The 13,803-nt window shown below is 41.4% G+C and overlaps 1 protein-coding gene across 6 annotated transcripts in view; it reads right to left on the bottom strand.

Annotated features, from left to right (window-relative positions):
• Positions 1 to 1,317: 1,317 nt before the first annotated feature.
• Positions 1,318 to 13,803, bottom strand: part of CDK8 (cyclin dependent kinase 8) — a 69,125-nt gene continuing 56,639 nt past the window's right edge. For 3 of the 6 annotated variants that reach the window (XM_015278994.4, XM_425638.8, XM_025146847.2), the window contains 4 exons: positions 9,109 to 9,206; positions 7,641 to 7,719; positions 7,362 to 7,520; positions 1,318 to 2,615 (listed from right to left, as the gene is read on the bottom strand). In XM_015278994.4, coding sequence (XP_015134480.1) covers positions 2,490 to 2,615; positions 7,362 to 7,520; positions 7,641 to 7,719; positions 9,109 to 9,206 — 462 coding nt within the window. In that variant the 3' untranslated portion in view covers positions 1,318 to 2,489. Of the gene's footprint in view, positions 2,616 to 7,361; positions 7,521 to 7,640; positions 7,720 to 9,108; positions 9,207 to 13,803 lie in introns of those variants that run through there. The other 3 variants (XM_004938783.5, XM_046914447.1, XM_040704187.2) reach the window with 3 other exon arrangements.

Genomic DNA, 13,803 nt, shown 5'->3' on the forward strand with positions numbered 1-13,803 from the left:
CTAAACAGTCCCAGTTCCTTCAGTCTCTCCTGGTAGGGCATATTCTCCAAGCCATTCACAAGCCTTGTTGCCCTTCTTTGGACCTGCAAAATGACTGCAAACGGAGGAGCAGACAACTTATAACTACATGTAGGGCAATTTAGTTTTACTATTATCAGTTGATAAGCTGTGCCTGCATTTCAAATAACCTTTTCAGTGGGAAAATTAAATTCAAGTGCAAACTAATGGCAAGGGTTCTTTTTGTCAGCTGGCAGCACATCCCTATAGAAAAATAAATTAAAGTTGGCCCGATATTTTTAAACAAAGCATGGGAGACATCAAGATATACTGGTATCAAATAAGATTTGCATTAATTTGAATAATACTAATTCTCATGCATTAACAAGTACAAATAAGCAAAAAATCTGGGCTGACAGCAATTTAATAGAAGTAAAAATTGTATAAAAATTACTCTTGTCACCCCTTCAGCAGCTGTCAGAGCCACTAAACACATAAGTTCAAAGTGTACATAAATATTTAGGAAAGGAGGAAAAAGTTTCCATGTGAAAAGAAACCAGAAAGAATCTCACAGCACTCCCAAGTCTATATTAAAGTTTATCCCAGACTTAGGAAAGTCACATTTTGACTTTACTAAGTCCACTATGAAACTCACACCATCACTGGACATGTCTTATTCTTTCTCCAGCAGCATAAACTTTGGACTCTGCCTTTTTTCTTTAGTCTTAAATCTCCAAAACATTTAAACCTCTTCTCTATTCGACTGCTTTCATCTACACCTCAAACTTACCCTTAGTTTGCATTTTGGGTTGGCTACAGATTTGCTTCTCCTCTGCCCCACCCAGGCCCCACCTCAATGCATTTTTTAATGCTGAACTTCTCTGCCCTTTTCATGCGACAGATCGATCCTACAACTGGATGTTCACTCTCCATGAAACACTTGCAGACAAAATCCTGCATATATTGCAAAAGATATTAATGTCATAAAATCATGGTATGGTATCAGATCCCAAGAAAGTAAAATAAACCTTAGAAAAACTACTTCAGCAAGAAGGTCTCTAGATTTTGTAGATGAAAACGAGCTGTCTGATCTACAAAACACAGCAGGCAACAGACCCACATTCAGTGCACCTCCAGCTGACCAACCAGATGTACCCAACAGGAGGTAATGATGTTTTACGAAGGCATCTATCTTTTTTCTGCTATTTAAAAAGCAGTAGAAATGCTGGTTAAGTGCTGGTTCTGAAGATGAAACCCAATATATGTGTACAATGGGAGACTGAGGCGCTGTGCATTGAAGGAATACAGGCAAAGATCATGTGCAGATTTATGAAAAATAAATTTATTACATAACACCTTGTTTTAACAATGTTTGTCTTTTTTTTTTTTAATTCAGAATACTTGCGTCATTCATGTAAAATAGTCTGATACAGTACATTGTATGTAAGGTCTTCCTCATAAATGCTAAGGCTCTCCTAACACCTCGATCCTCTGCTGTAAGAATGGCACCCCTAAACAACGTGCGGACGTTTAAAAGAAGAAGAAAAGAAGTAACTGAACGAAATTTAAAATCCACTACAGCAAGCTGGCTCTCAAAAATCATGACGAAATATCTGAACGGATGCCACACCTCTTTAGGGAATATCACTCATGCTTTTTTAATCCCAAAGCATGCTCACAAATCATTAACACCAACAGGAAAAAAAAGAAAACACTGTCTATGACAATCATTTTCACTTGTTTGCTGAACCAAACATGTTTATATCAATGACAACATACTTATTTTACTATCAAATAGCAGCTTTAATACCAGTCAAGTCATAGATTTAAAAACAAAACCAAAAACTTACGCTGGAAATTAATCTTTGGGACGTTTGTAATCGCTGGAAAAAATGCAAACGTTTTCATGTCCTTAAAAAAACCTCATCGTAGCAATTGTGTTGGTCATCAAACACTGACCTACGTGGAAAATGAACCAACCCACAGAAGTCACTAAAATAAACGTATATCAAAATCATTTCAGTTGGAGTCACGGTTATTTTGCTTTTTTGCCATGTTAACACATACTGTATGTTTCAAGTACCAGTTCAAAGATGTCGTGTACTATTGGTCAGATAAGGTTGTTACATCGAGAGAATTCACCACATACGACAACAAAAATGCTTGCCCCTAGCACATTTCACAGCTTCAACTGCTACAGACTGTCACTGAACAAAAATGCATCGGTCAGTCTGAACCATGTCAAGTAAACTATGGAAGTAGCATATCCACAACACAAACTGTGCTAGCACTTTCTTTTCAAGTCTAACCCAAAAACAGGTACAATTTGGGAGCCACTACTCCATTCTGTGAAAGGTGGTGGAACTTGGCGATCAGACGTGTTGAAGGTGTGGTTGTACAGTACATTCTTGTGGCCCAGGCCAGGTTCCAGGCAGGCAGCTGCGCAGTCCTGCAGCATTAGCAACAGTGCACTGACATTATTCGGATGCAGCTCAGTACCGATGTGTCTGATGTGAGTACTGTGGAGGCTGCTGGGAGGTAGTTGAATATCCCATGCTGCTCTGTGGCTGTGATGTGCTTGGTCCGGGGTTGGGGTAGGCAGCATGGGGATTGGAACGCTAGAAAGGGGTAAAAGCAGAGGAATGGTAATCCTTCTTAGCACGGGCAGCTTGGTCTACAGGGTTACGTCCTCAAGAGCTACCAAGCATGTGCAGTCCTAAAGCAGCTGCAGTCCCTATACTCTTCTCACTTTGATTACAGGGGCAGATGTGAACATCAGCAATAGCAGGTTACAAAGGCACTACTACTACCAGTCAGTTATCCACCCTGAATTACCTTTTGGGAATCTACATCCACCAGAGCCAAACCCCAACTCAGCCCTCCAGGTAGATATGGCACAGCTGCACGTTACAGAAAGCTACTATCAGCCACATCAGGGGCTTCTTCACTTGCTCCCTTACCCTACCAAGAAAACATTTTGGGGCTGGAGCTCAGATCTGTGCATCTCACTGCTGATGAGCCAGTTGGAATCACTCAGACTTTCTGATACAAAGGATGTGCTCACCAACCTTCTGCCTGGCCTGGAAGCATGGTCTAGAAAGCAATGAGTATTTAGGCTAAGGGGCCATCTAGCAGCCTTACAACTCCTTGAAGGAGGGTTAAAGATGATAATCAAGCTCTTCTCAGTAGAACCAGGTATTTCAAGGGAAAATAGCCATAATGGCTGGAGCGTGGGAGGTTCAGGTTGGACATTAGGGAAAAAATGTACACAAGGAGGCCAGCATAACACTAGAAGAACTTGTCCAGGAAGGTGGTGAAGTCTCTGTGGCCATCTATGGAATTTTCCAAGACTCAGCCACATAAAGCCATGGCTGACCTGATTTAGCATTAGCAACAGTCCTGCTTCAAGTGGGAGACTGGACTGGATAGTCTCCAGAGGCCCCTTTCGCCCGGCATTTTTATGATTATTTACCAAGTGGAGCATTTGTCATTGCAAGGAGACCTCAGCAAGTCAGCAGCTGTCTAATTCAATTCCAGCCTAGAAGTCAGTTATTTACACAACTGGAACTATAAAGGGGAAGGACTGCATGCAGGACTTTGAATGCAAGCATATGATCACTGGGTAGCATTTAATGCGTTACACAATCTCATTAAATTACTGTGCTGTTTCACGTAAACGTTAAGGTTTACACACACAAAAATTGCAGGTTTTGGAAACTGCTGTGCAACTTCTAAACTCTTGATACCACAAGACCTGTGTTAGCAAAAGCAGCTCCTACTAAAGGTTGAGAAACTTCTCCATAGCAAGTACTCCAGGGCCAAGGTGCAGCTACTGAGATCTGAATACACTAATCTAAGGTTAAACACTGTCCTGAAAAAGTAAAATATTAAAATAGCTTAAACAATGTCATCAGCTGGAAAACAAAGTAACAGGATTGGGTTTTGGCATTCTGTTTGTTTATTTGCTTCTTTTCTGCCATTTGGCATATAGAGCGGAAACTATAATTGGGATGTTGAGATGACAGCAAGGAAAAATCAAACGCCAAACTCTACTTGTTAACATATGCTCACTGGATGGAGCTAATTCTCTAGAGTTGCATAGCGTAAAGAAGAAGAAATGGCAAGAGCAGCACGTAGTGACAGCGGGAACAGATCAGCACTGCTGAGCTTCACCATTAACACAGTGACAACTTCTGTGACACTTGCTTTCGCTTTTAGAGATGGACTCGGTGAAAGTGTCAAAGCTCTGGGTCACCCTACTCCACAGAGCAGATACAGGACGCATTCCACAGAGCAAAAAAAAAAACCTTCAGCAGTCTTTTTGCTCAAGTGTGGCTCTTGTACATAGGAAACTGGAAAATATCACATGCATAGCCATTTAAAAATTCACCATTCACTGAAGCTGCAAACAACTTCTGTATCTCTACTTCTATAACTGATTTTATTTTATAAGGTGGGGCTAATTGAAGAAGTCATGTTTTTCATGAAACTTAGTGCAACAAACAGCTTTTGTTTTAAGACAAGATGTAAATAGCCAGTACTCTTTACATACCATTAAGCACCCAGAGGTTTATAGCTAGCAGAAGTGCAGAGTACTGGAACTGCTTCAGTTCATTTAATCGCATCAGCTTCAGAAGTGTCATGTCACAAATATAAGGAGAAGGCAAGGATGTCTGTATGCTATATGTCTACTATTTTTATGCACAGCAGAAAGAATTTAGAAGGTCAACTTGCCCTGCAGAGAGTAATTTGGCTTCTAAGTGGAAAGGGAAACTGTCGTAGTGTGTCCTGCCCAGAAGATGGCAATCCTTGTTCGCAAGGGGAACTTCAACGAATCAAATGAAGAACAAAGGAATAGGTGTTTGATTAAAACAGAGGGCTGTATTGTAGTATTTGTTTGCTGTCTCTTGGAGTTGCAGGATCAAAATAAAGAAATTTGAGGAATGTTTTCAGGGACAACTGAAACCACCAACGGGCAGCATTTAACTGCTTTTGTTCCAGTGCCAGCAAGTGCACATCTCCTCTCTTCGCTTACCATACTTTCCAGATAAACTAATCAGAGCAAAACCCGTTTCCTTCATGTGAGACTGAAAGAAAGGGGTGAGGGAGGAAGAACAGAGGTTTTTTGTTTTCTTTTTGTTGTTGTTTGTTCATTACTTTTTTTTACAGAACCAAGTGTTTCGCCTCCTGAAGAAAGATCAAAACTATTAATTAGGAGCAGTCAAGTTACTAAAAAGAGCTCTTGAAGGAGTGAAGTAGCTGTTATCACTACCTCAAGGCAGAATTATTCTGAAGTTAAGTTTGTTGACAAGGGCTGCCCCCACCTACAGTCCTGGGATGGCTATCAGAGAACACAAAAGTTTTGATGAACATGAACTGAAAACAAAACTAGTCCAACTCCTTCCAAGGCAATTTCATAGAATCATAGAATCAATCAGGTTGGAAAAGACCGTAAAGATCATCAAGTCCAACCACAACCTAACCATACTACCCTAACAACCCTCCACTAAATCATGACCCTGAGCACCACATCCAAATGGCTCTTAAACACATCCAGGGATGGGGACTCAACCACCTCCCTGGGCAGCCTATTCCAGTGCTTAAAAACCCTTTCTCTAACAAGTGTTTCCTGATATCCAACCTAAACTTCCCCTGGTGCAACTTGAGGCCATTTCCCCTCGTCCTGTCACCTGTCACCAGTGAGAACAGACCAACCCTGCTCTCGCTGTAGGTATCCTTCAGATATTGGAAGAGAGCAATAAGGTCTGCCCTCAGCCTCCTCTTCCCCAGACTAAACAGCCCTCATCTGACTTCTCAAGTAGCAATCTCAGCTCTTGCTCACAAAAGTGGAAACGTAGGTTTGTTCCAAATGCCAAGCTACAGCAGCAGAATTAGGTGAAGGATGTTTAAATAGGGCAAGTAAATGGGGCTCCTTGACACAATACATGCAACCTCCATATCAAACTCCCCAGATACGTGACTCAAGATGACATGAAGATTAAGAGGGTTACAACTGCACATGCTGCCTTGAAAATAAATGCGCAGAAATAGTAGAAAGAGCCAGCTAAGAGCACTGTGATCAACTTTGCAGCTTGACAAACTGAAAGAGATTAATCTCCAGTAAGAGAGTGTTGTGATGCATAATCCAACTAAAAGACAGACCATTGTTATATTCAGAAGCGCTCAACACTGCTGCACTGTAGTTAAGACTGACCACACAGTTCCAAACAGCACTAAAAGTCTATATAATTTAAGGAGAACAACTTGAAAACTGATAAATTACTGATGTCCTGAGATGAACTGAGCAAAGGTACATTGGGATTTATACAAAGGGTCTCAAAAAAGCTCTTGAAAATAGCCCTACTTTACGTTTCCACGTTTTTTCTAGTTTCGCACCCAAAGTCTAGCTACCCAAAGTATACCCAGTTTTATAAGCTAGGGTCATGTACTCAGGCAGCCTTCTGGGACACTTTATACTCTCATGAAGAAATTCTGAAAGACAAGATATCAGCACCCATTGTTGTTTATGGAGAAACAGCCTACCAAACTGTGAAAAGCAAGTCGACAACAACAGTTTTATTAGTGAACAAGTACAATCTTCTTTGACTCATCCTAAGTTTTGTTGTAGAATATAAAGACAGATAAGTGAGTTCCAGATCATTATTTTTCATCTCCTGAAAACTGTCTTCCTTGCTCCTCTTTTGTAATTTCTAGCCAGCTTCAACTAAGTGTTCTGTCTTTAATTCTTCAAGAGCAACCTCCTTTAACCCTATACATTCGGATAATATTCCCTGTGAAGACTCTGAAATATTTTTCCACCCCAAACTTTTCCCATTTCCTAATGTTTGACCCTTCTACACTTACAGATCGCCACCACTGCACCTGTCCCCTCCTATCTATTAAGACAGGGCTTACTCAACCTGGAACCTCACTTGGTTTTCAGTCATGTCATTTCTTCCATTCAAAATTCTGCTTTTCAATCCATTTGCCAACTAAAACCCTTGTTCAAACTCAGCTGGTTTACTGCAATATCCTTTGCCTCCTAACATTGAAGGCTTGTCAAAATAAGAAATGTTATTTTTAGGTCATACAGAGAGAAGCACAACGGGCCCCTGATCCACAATCAGCATTGCCTAATACAAAGGCAATAATTAGTAGCTATAATAATTTCTGATCCTAATTTCCTTAAAATGGGCTGCAAGCTTAAGAAGCAAGAGCATATTAATTGGCAGGCAAACCATCAACTAAATGCAGTTCATCTGATGGATGCAAAAAAATACCATTTACAGGCTTACTTTATTAGCTTGAAGAAATACTGTTGTGAACATGAGAATCAAACACGCAAGATAAGAAAAAAAAAATACCTGATAGTCTGAGGTCATAATAAGTCCACCTGAGGTAGTGGTAGGAGGAACAACTCTCACTTTTTTCAGTGGGGGTCCCTGCGTGTGACTGTTGTCTTGGTTCCCTGGATGACCAGTTCCATTAGTATGGTTATTGCCCTGCTGCTGCTGCTGGTTCTTCTCAATTGTTTAAACACAAAGAAAAATTTCAACTCAAAAGCAGTACGTGAAAAAAACATGAAAACAGGAAATAGTGTGAAAGCCAGTGAAGCACGATGATACCGTTCTTCCAGTACTTACTTTGTCTCCTTTATCATCTGGTTCTTCTTCTGTTAAAAATTCTCGTTTTGGGTAAGGGATTTGACAACCTGCAAAAACACTGCCCCCCAGAAAAGTCTATTTATCACTGTATTAGAACAGAAAAGTTAGATCTGTAAGATCCATACTCCACCCACACTAGTTTCAAGTTGCCTCATTGAGAGCCTTGTATCTATAACAAATGGAGCTGTTCTCCTTTTCCTACTTTCATCACATATTAGACTCAGTCAACCCGTTCACATTAATTTTAAATTTTACGTTGCCTCTGATAAACTCATCCAAATTCCTAGCAGTTTTCAGTGTTTCCAGTAACTGGTGATGAAACTGATGGCTGGAAAGGTATCTGCAGAGGCCCACAGAGCTGCCTTCATCCAGCAACAGCATAATTCCCTGTCTCAAATCTAATTAAAAACTGTCCTGTAACATCCACTGCCTATTAATAAAATCACCTGTAACAAAGCTTAAAAATAACTGGAAGTTTCATCTGTCAATTCATATCTCACAGACCACACTGATTTGCTACTGCTAGCACAGGTTAAATCTGCCCTTAAGCAATAGAAAACATTTGTAATAATGTGTCTGTGCACCTCTTAGACTTATTAATGGTGTATTCGCTTTAAAATGCCAACTTAATACAAGAAAGAAGTCAAATACTGACCTAAAACCAGTTTATGCACAATCAAATCATTCACATGACAACAAAATAACTATACCAAAATAATAAATAACAGAGGCAGGTCAGGTTATAAATAATTTAGATTTTAGTAATGTAAAGTCATTTTAATTAACTGCTTTTAAATACACATACCACACTTTACAAATTCTTCCCTTAATAACTGTAGAGAATGATACACAATATGCACTAATCACTTTTCTAAAATGTGCACATTCATGTCTGCCTTCTTGTTTTTTTTTTTTTTGAGGGAGGGAGAAGTTCATTAAAAATGAAATTATTCATCATCTCTAAATTTTCTTCCTTTTGTAATCTCACTGCTTAAACAAAAAGGAGCATCTACAGAAAATAGGTTTAAGTTGTTAAGGATGACAACACAGAGACACAGAGCTGAGTCTCTTCACCACTGAATTTACAACAAGGGCCACGACAGAAAAATGTAAACTCATTAGTGAGTGTCATTTGGCATTCTGGAGCAGAGGAGTGGACCTGCGGGTACTTAGCAGTTGTCTACAAAGATCTGTAGCATGCATAATCAACCTGTCAGTGAATAACAAGATTAGTGCTGCAACTAACAGGATCAAAGTTCCATAAAGCAAGAGATTAATAAGAATGCTACTTAATTTTAAAAACCTCAAACAGCATTTTAGACGTTAGAGCTTTCTTTGGATGCTATTAAGTATTCAGCTGAATATTCACAAACATTTATAGCAGAGAAAGCATGCACTTCTAAAGCATCTCTGGACATGCTGATAGGTTAATAAACTGACCACTTACTCGGATGTGGGAAGCGGATCTTCTAAGAAATAGGGATCCTGCATAGCCTGTTCTGAGGTAATTCTCTTTATTGGGTCCATAGTAAGCAATTTCTGAAGCTACATAAAATGAAAGATAAAAAGCTCTGCATTATCAGAACTGTTTACAGAATCTTCACTACATTATTTCTGAAAGATCAACCGATACAAATGCTTCTGATGTCAAAACCTAAACCACAAATAGCAGGAACCACGTTCTTCTCTCTCTTTAAAAAAACAGCTCCACACAAAGAGCATCCATAACTTACCATCAGTTTCAGCAGCCTGTCACTTCCTGCTAGATGCAACATGTGCATAATTGGTTTCACAACTACACTTAACGGGAAGTAACATCACATCCATTTAAATAGCACTTAGCAATTTATAAGCAAAAGTGATGCCATATTCATTATTCCTCATTATTTTGTACTGCCACATTAGTCCATTTCCACTGTCACCCATAGTATTCAAAAGAGCTCTATAAAGTCACAATTCAGAAAACGCTGTAAAGCAGCCATCAGCACATTTAAAAACTCTACCTGGCCAGATAACTTCTTATCACCCACTCCTGCATGTATTTATCTCTTCTGACAAACACAGACTCTCCAACACAACTGTTTGCTGCACGTTGCTGGTATGCTGAAATGGATCCGGTGTCATTTCTCTATCAGTTTAAGACCTGGGCCTTTATCTTTGTAAAAGTGATGAAGCAGATCAGATGCCAGCTACTTGAAAAGCAATTTTTTTTCAAAACATCCGTGCTGGTTAAAGACAGTGAAGATGATCATTGCCCATAAAGCATGAATATGCAAAAGACAAAGCAAAGTATATTTTAGAATCATAGAACTACTCAGGTTGGAAAGGACCTCAAAGATAATCAAGTCCAACCACAACCCAACCATACTACCCTAACTCTAACAACCCTCCGCTAAACCATATCTCTGAGCACCACATCCAAATGGCTCTTAAACACATCCAGGGATGGGGACTCAACCACCTCCGTGGGCAGCCTATTCCGGTGCTTAACAACCCTTTCTCTAAGGAAGTGTTTCCTGATATCCAACCTGAACCTCCCCTGGTGCAACTTGAGGCCATTTTCCCTCGTCCTGTCACCTCTCACCAGTGAGAAGAGACCTACCCTGCTCTCACTGTAAGCACCTTTCAGATATTGGAAGAGAGCAATAACGTCAGCCTCAGCCTCCTTTTCCCCAGACTAAACAGCCCCAGTTCCTTCAGTCTCTCCTCGTAGGGCATATTCTCCAAGCCCTTCACAAGCCTCGTTGCCCTTCTTTGGACCTGCTCCAGTACCTCCATGTCCTTTCTGTACTGAGGTGCCCCAAACTGAACATAGTACTCAAGGTAAGGCCTCACCAATGCCGAATACAGGGGCAGGATGACTTCCCCAGTCCTGCTCACCACACCGTTCCTGATACAAGTCAGGATGCCACTGATCTTCTTGGCCACCTGGGCACAGTGCTGGCTCATATTCAGCCGACTGTCCAACAGTACACCAAGGTCCCTTTCTGTCAGGCAGCTTTCCAGCCACTCCTCCCCAAGCCTGTAGGGTTGCTTGGGGTTGTTGTGACCAAAATGCAGGACCTGACACTTGGCCCTATTGAAGCTCATACAGTTTACCTTGGCCCATCGATCCAGTCTATCCAGGTCCCTCTGTAGTGCCCTTCTCCCCTCTGGCAGATCAATACTCCCTCCCAGCTTGGTGTCGTTAGAAAACAGTTGAACTCAGTTCAGCTAAAAACCAGCAAAACCTTCCCCTTTGAGACGGCACCTTTTGCTCTCATTGGGATGGCTAAGAGGAACACATGATATTTGCCCTATGCCTAACTTTTGAAAATGGCATGCAAGATGTTTCAGTGACAGGGAGCACAACAAAAATCCTAAGGTAACACACAAAGATGAAAATTTAATAAAACAAACCTGCTAACCAAAACAAAGTGAGAAAATGTTATGGAAAGAGTTTCAAACATAGGTACTTAGATGCATGACCTTTCAGAAATGCTCAGGATACATAGCCAGAATCTCATCCTTACAACTTAAAATACCAGTAAAAGATATGAAGTCTAAATTCAGCATAACATTGAAGACTGAAAGGTGGTTTTAAAAACAACTCTTGCACATGTTTTGCTGTTCTAGTCTCATTTTGCAACCACCTGAACATTTTCAGAAGCTGTCTGGACTTCACACATCTGTCACTGTGACATCTCAACAGCAGTTTTCAATAAAAAACACATTAGAAATACCATGCTCTTTCCATACGTCTAAGATCTTTCTCTGGTTTAGCAACTGCAGACCATAGAGGTTTTGTCTAACTCCAATACTGAAATAGCAGTATTGCATTTCAGAAGTGTCTCTTTCTCAAAAGGGTGGTACAGATGCATCTGTTTCTCCCCATCCACCCAGCAGTCATTTTGTGGAATATAGCTGTGCTAGACACACAGCTTTTATGAGCAGAATGAGCTGAACTTCAGCTATTAACAGGGAAAGAAAAATAAAAATCCTTCATTTTTTATTATGGAATACAACATCTAAGTCAAAACTACACCATGACCATAGAACTACAGAATGGTTTTGATTGGAAGGGACTTTAAAGATGATCCAATTCCAAACCCCCTGCCACAGGCAGGTATACTACCCACTAGACGCACTGTCACAGACAATGATCTTTAAAAGAAATGCTGCACTTTTGACTTACAGCACTTTGTTTTAAAAAATAAGCACCCATCTAACAAGGTGTGCAGAAACTACCTATGTAAATAGCAATCATTTCACACTTGCCCTTCATACTTTTCTTGAGATTAAATTAACCTTTTTATAAAGATCTAATGTCGCAATCTATGTACGAGTTGATCACCTCCTTTCACTAGCTATAAGTGGGCATATGCAACCACAATTGCAAACAGCTGAAGTTAGAAAGCACATTTCCTCTCCTCACCCTTCAGTTTTAATGGCATGGTTAGGAACATAATAAATCATAGAATCATGAGATACTCTGGGCTGGAAGGGACCTTTAAAATCATCTAGTACCAATCCCCCTGCTATAGGCAGGGACACCTCTCTCTAGACCAGGTTGCTCAAAGCCCCATCCAGCCTGGCCTTGAACGCTTCCAGAGAGGGTGCACCCGCAGCCTCACTGGGCAACCTGTTCCAGTGTCTCACCACCCTCTCAGTAAAGAATTTCTTCATGATATCTAGTCTAAATCTACCCTCTTCCTCTTTAAAGCCATTTCCCCTCACCCTGTTGCTACATGCCCTTATATAATGTCCCCCCCCCAGCTTTCCCGTAGGCTTCCTTCAGGTACTGGAAAGCTACCATAAGGTCTCCCCATAATCTTCTCTTCTCAAGGCTGAAGACTCCCAGCTTTCTCAGCCTGTCCTTATAGGGCAGGTGCTCCAGCCCTCTGACTCTTCGTGTCCATCCTTTGGCCCCACTCCAGCAGCTCCATGTCTTTCTTGAGCTGGGGGCTCCAGAGCTGGACACAGTACTCCAGGTGAGGTCTCACAAGAGCAGAGTAGAGGGGCAGAATCTCCTCCCTCGACCTGCTCATCATGCTTCTCTTCATGCAACCCAGGATACAGTTGGCCTTCTGGGCTGCAAGCACACATTGCTGGTTCATGCTGAATCTTTCATCAGTCAATACCCCCAAATCCTTCTCCTCAGGGCTGCTCTCAAGCCATTCTCCACCCAACCTGTATCTGTGCTTGGGACTGCCCTGACCCAGGTGCAGGACCTTGCACTTGGCCTTGCTGAACTTCATAAGGTTGGCATGGGCCCACCTCTCAAGCCTATCCAGGTTCCTCTGCATAGCATCCCTTCCCCCTAGCATGTAAACTACACCACTCATCTTGATGTCAACTGCAAAGTTCCTGAAAGTGCACTTGATCCCACTGTCCATGTCACCTATAAAGATGTTAAATAACACTAGTCCCAGCCCTTATCCCTAAGGAACGCCACTCGTCACTGGCCTCCACTTGGACACTGAGCCACTGACCACAACTCTCTGAGTGTGACCACCCCACCAATTCCTTATCCAGCAAGCGATCCATCCATCAGATCCATTTTTCTCCAATTTGGTGACGAGAATATAACACGGGACAGAGTCAAACGCTTTGCATGAGTCCAGGTAGATGACATTAGTTGCTCTTCCTTTGTAACTCCATCATAAAAGGTTACCAGGTTTGTCAGGCATGACTTATCCTTAACAAACATGAAACCATGTTTGTTACCACAAATCACCTTGTCTTTATTTTCCATGTGCCTCAGTAGGGCCTTCAGGAGGATCTGCTCCATGATCTTGCCAGGCAAAGAGGTGAGACTGACTGGTCTGTAGTTCCTGAATCTTCTTTTTCTCCCTTCCTGCAAATGGGGGTTATGTTTTCCCTTTTCCAATCAGTGGGAACTTCACTAGAATGCCATGACCTTTCAAATATGATGGCTAGTGGCTTGGCAGCCTCATCTGCCAGTTCACTCAGAACCTGTGGATGGATCTCATTGGGTCCCATGGTCTCATGCACTTTCAGGTTCTTTAGATGGCCTCAAACTTGATCTTCACTTAAAGCAGCAGATATTCCTTCTCCAAGTTCTTACCTTTGTTTTTTGTAGCTCGGGTGGTGCAGCCAGAACCCTTGTTGGTGAAGACTGAGGCAAAGAAATCATTGAGCA

This window comes from Gallus gallus, chromosome 1 (assembly GCF_016699485.2).
Source record: "Gallus gallus isolate bGalGal1 chromosome 1, bGalGal1.mat.broiler.GRCg7b, whole genome shotgun sequence".
Lineage (NCBI taxonomy): Eukaryota > Metazoa > Chordata > Aves > Galliformes > Phasianidae > Gallus > Gallus gallus.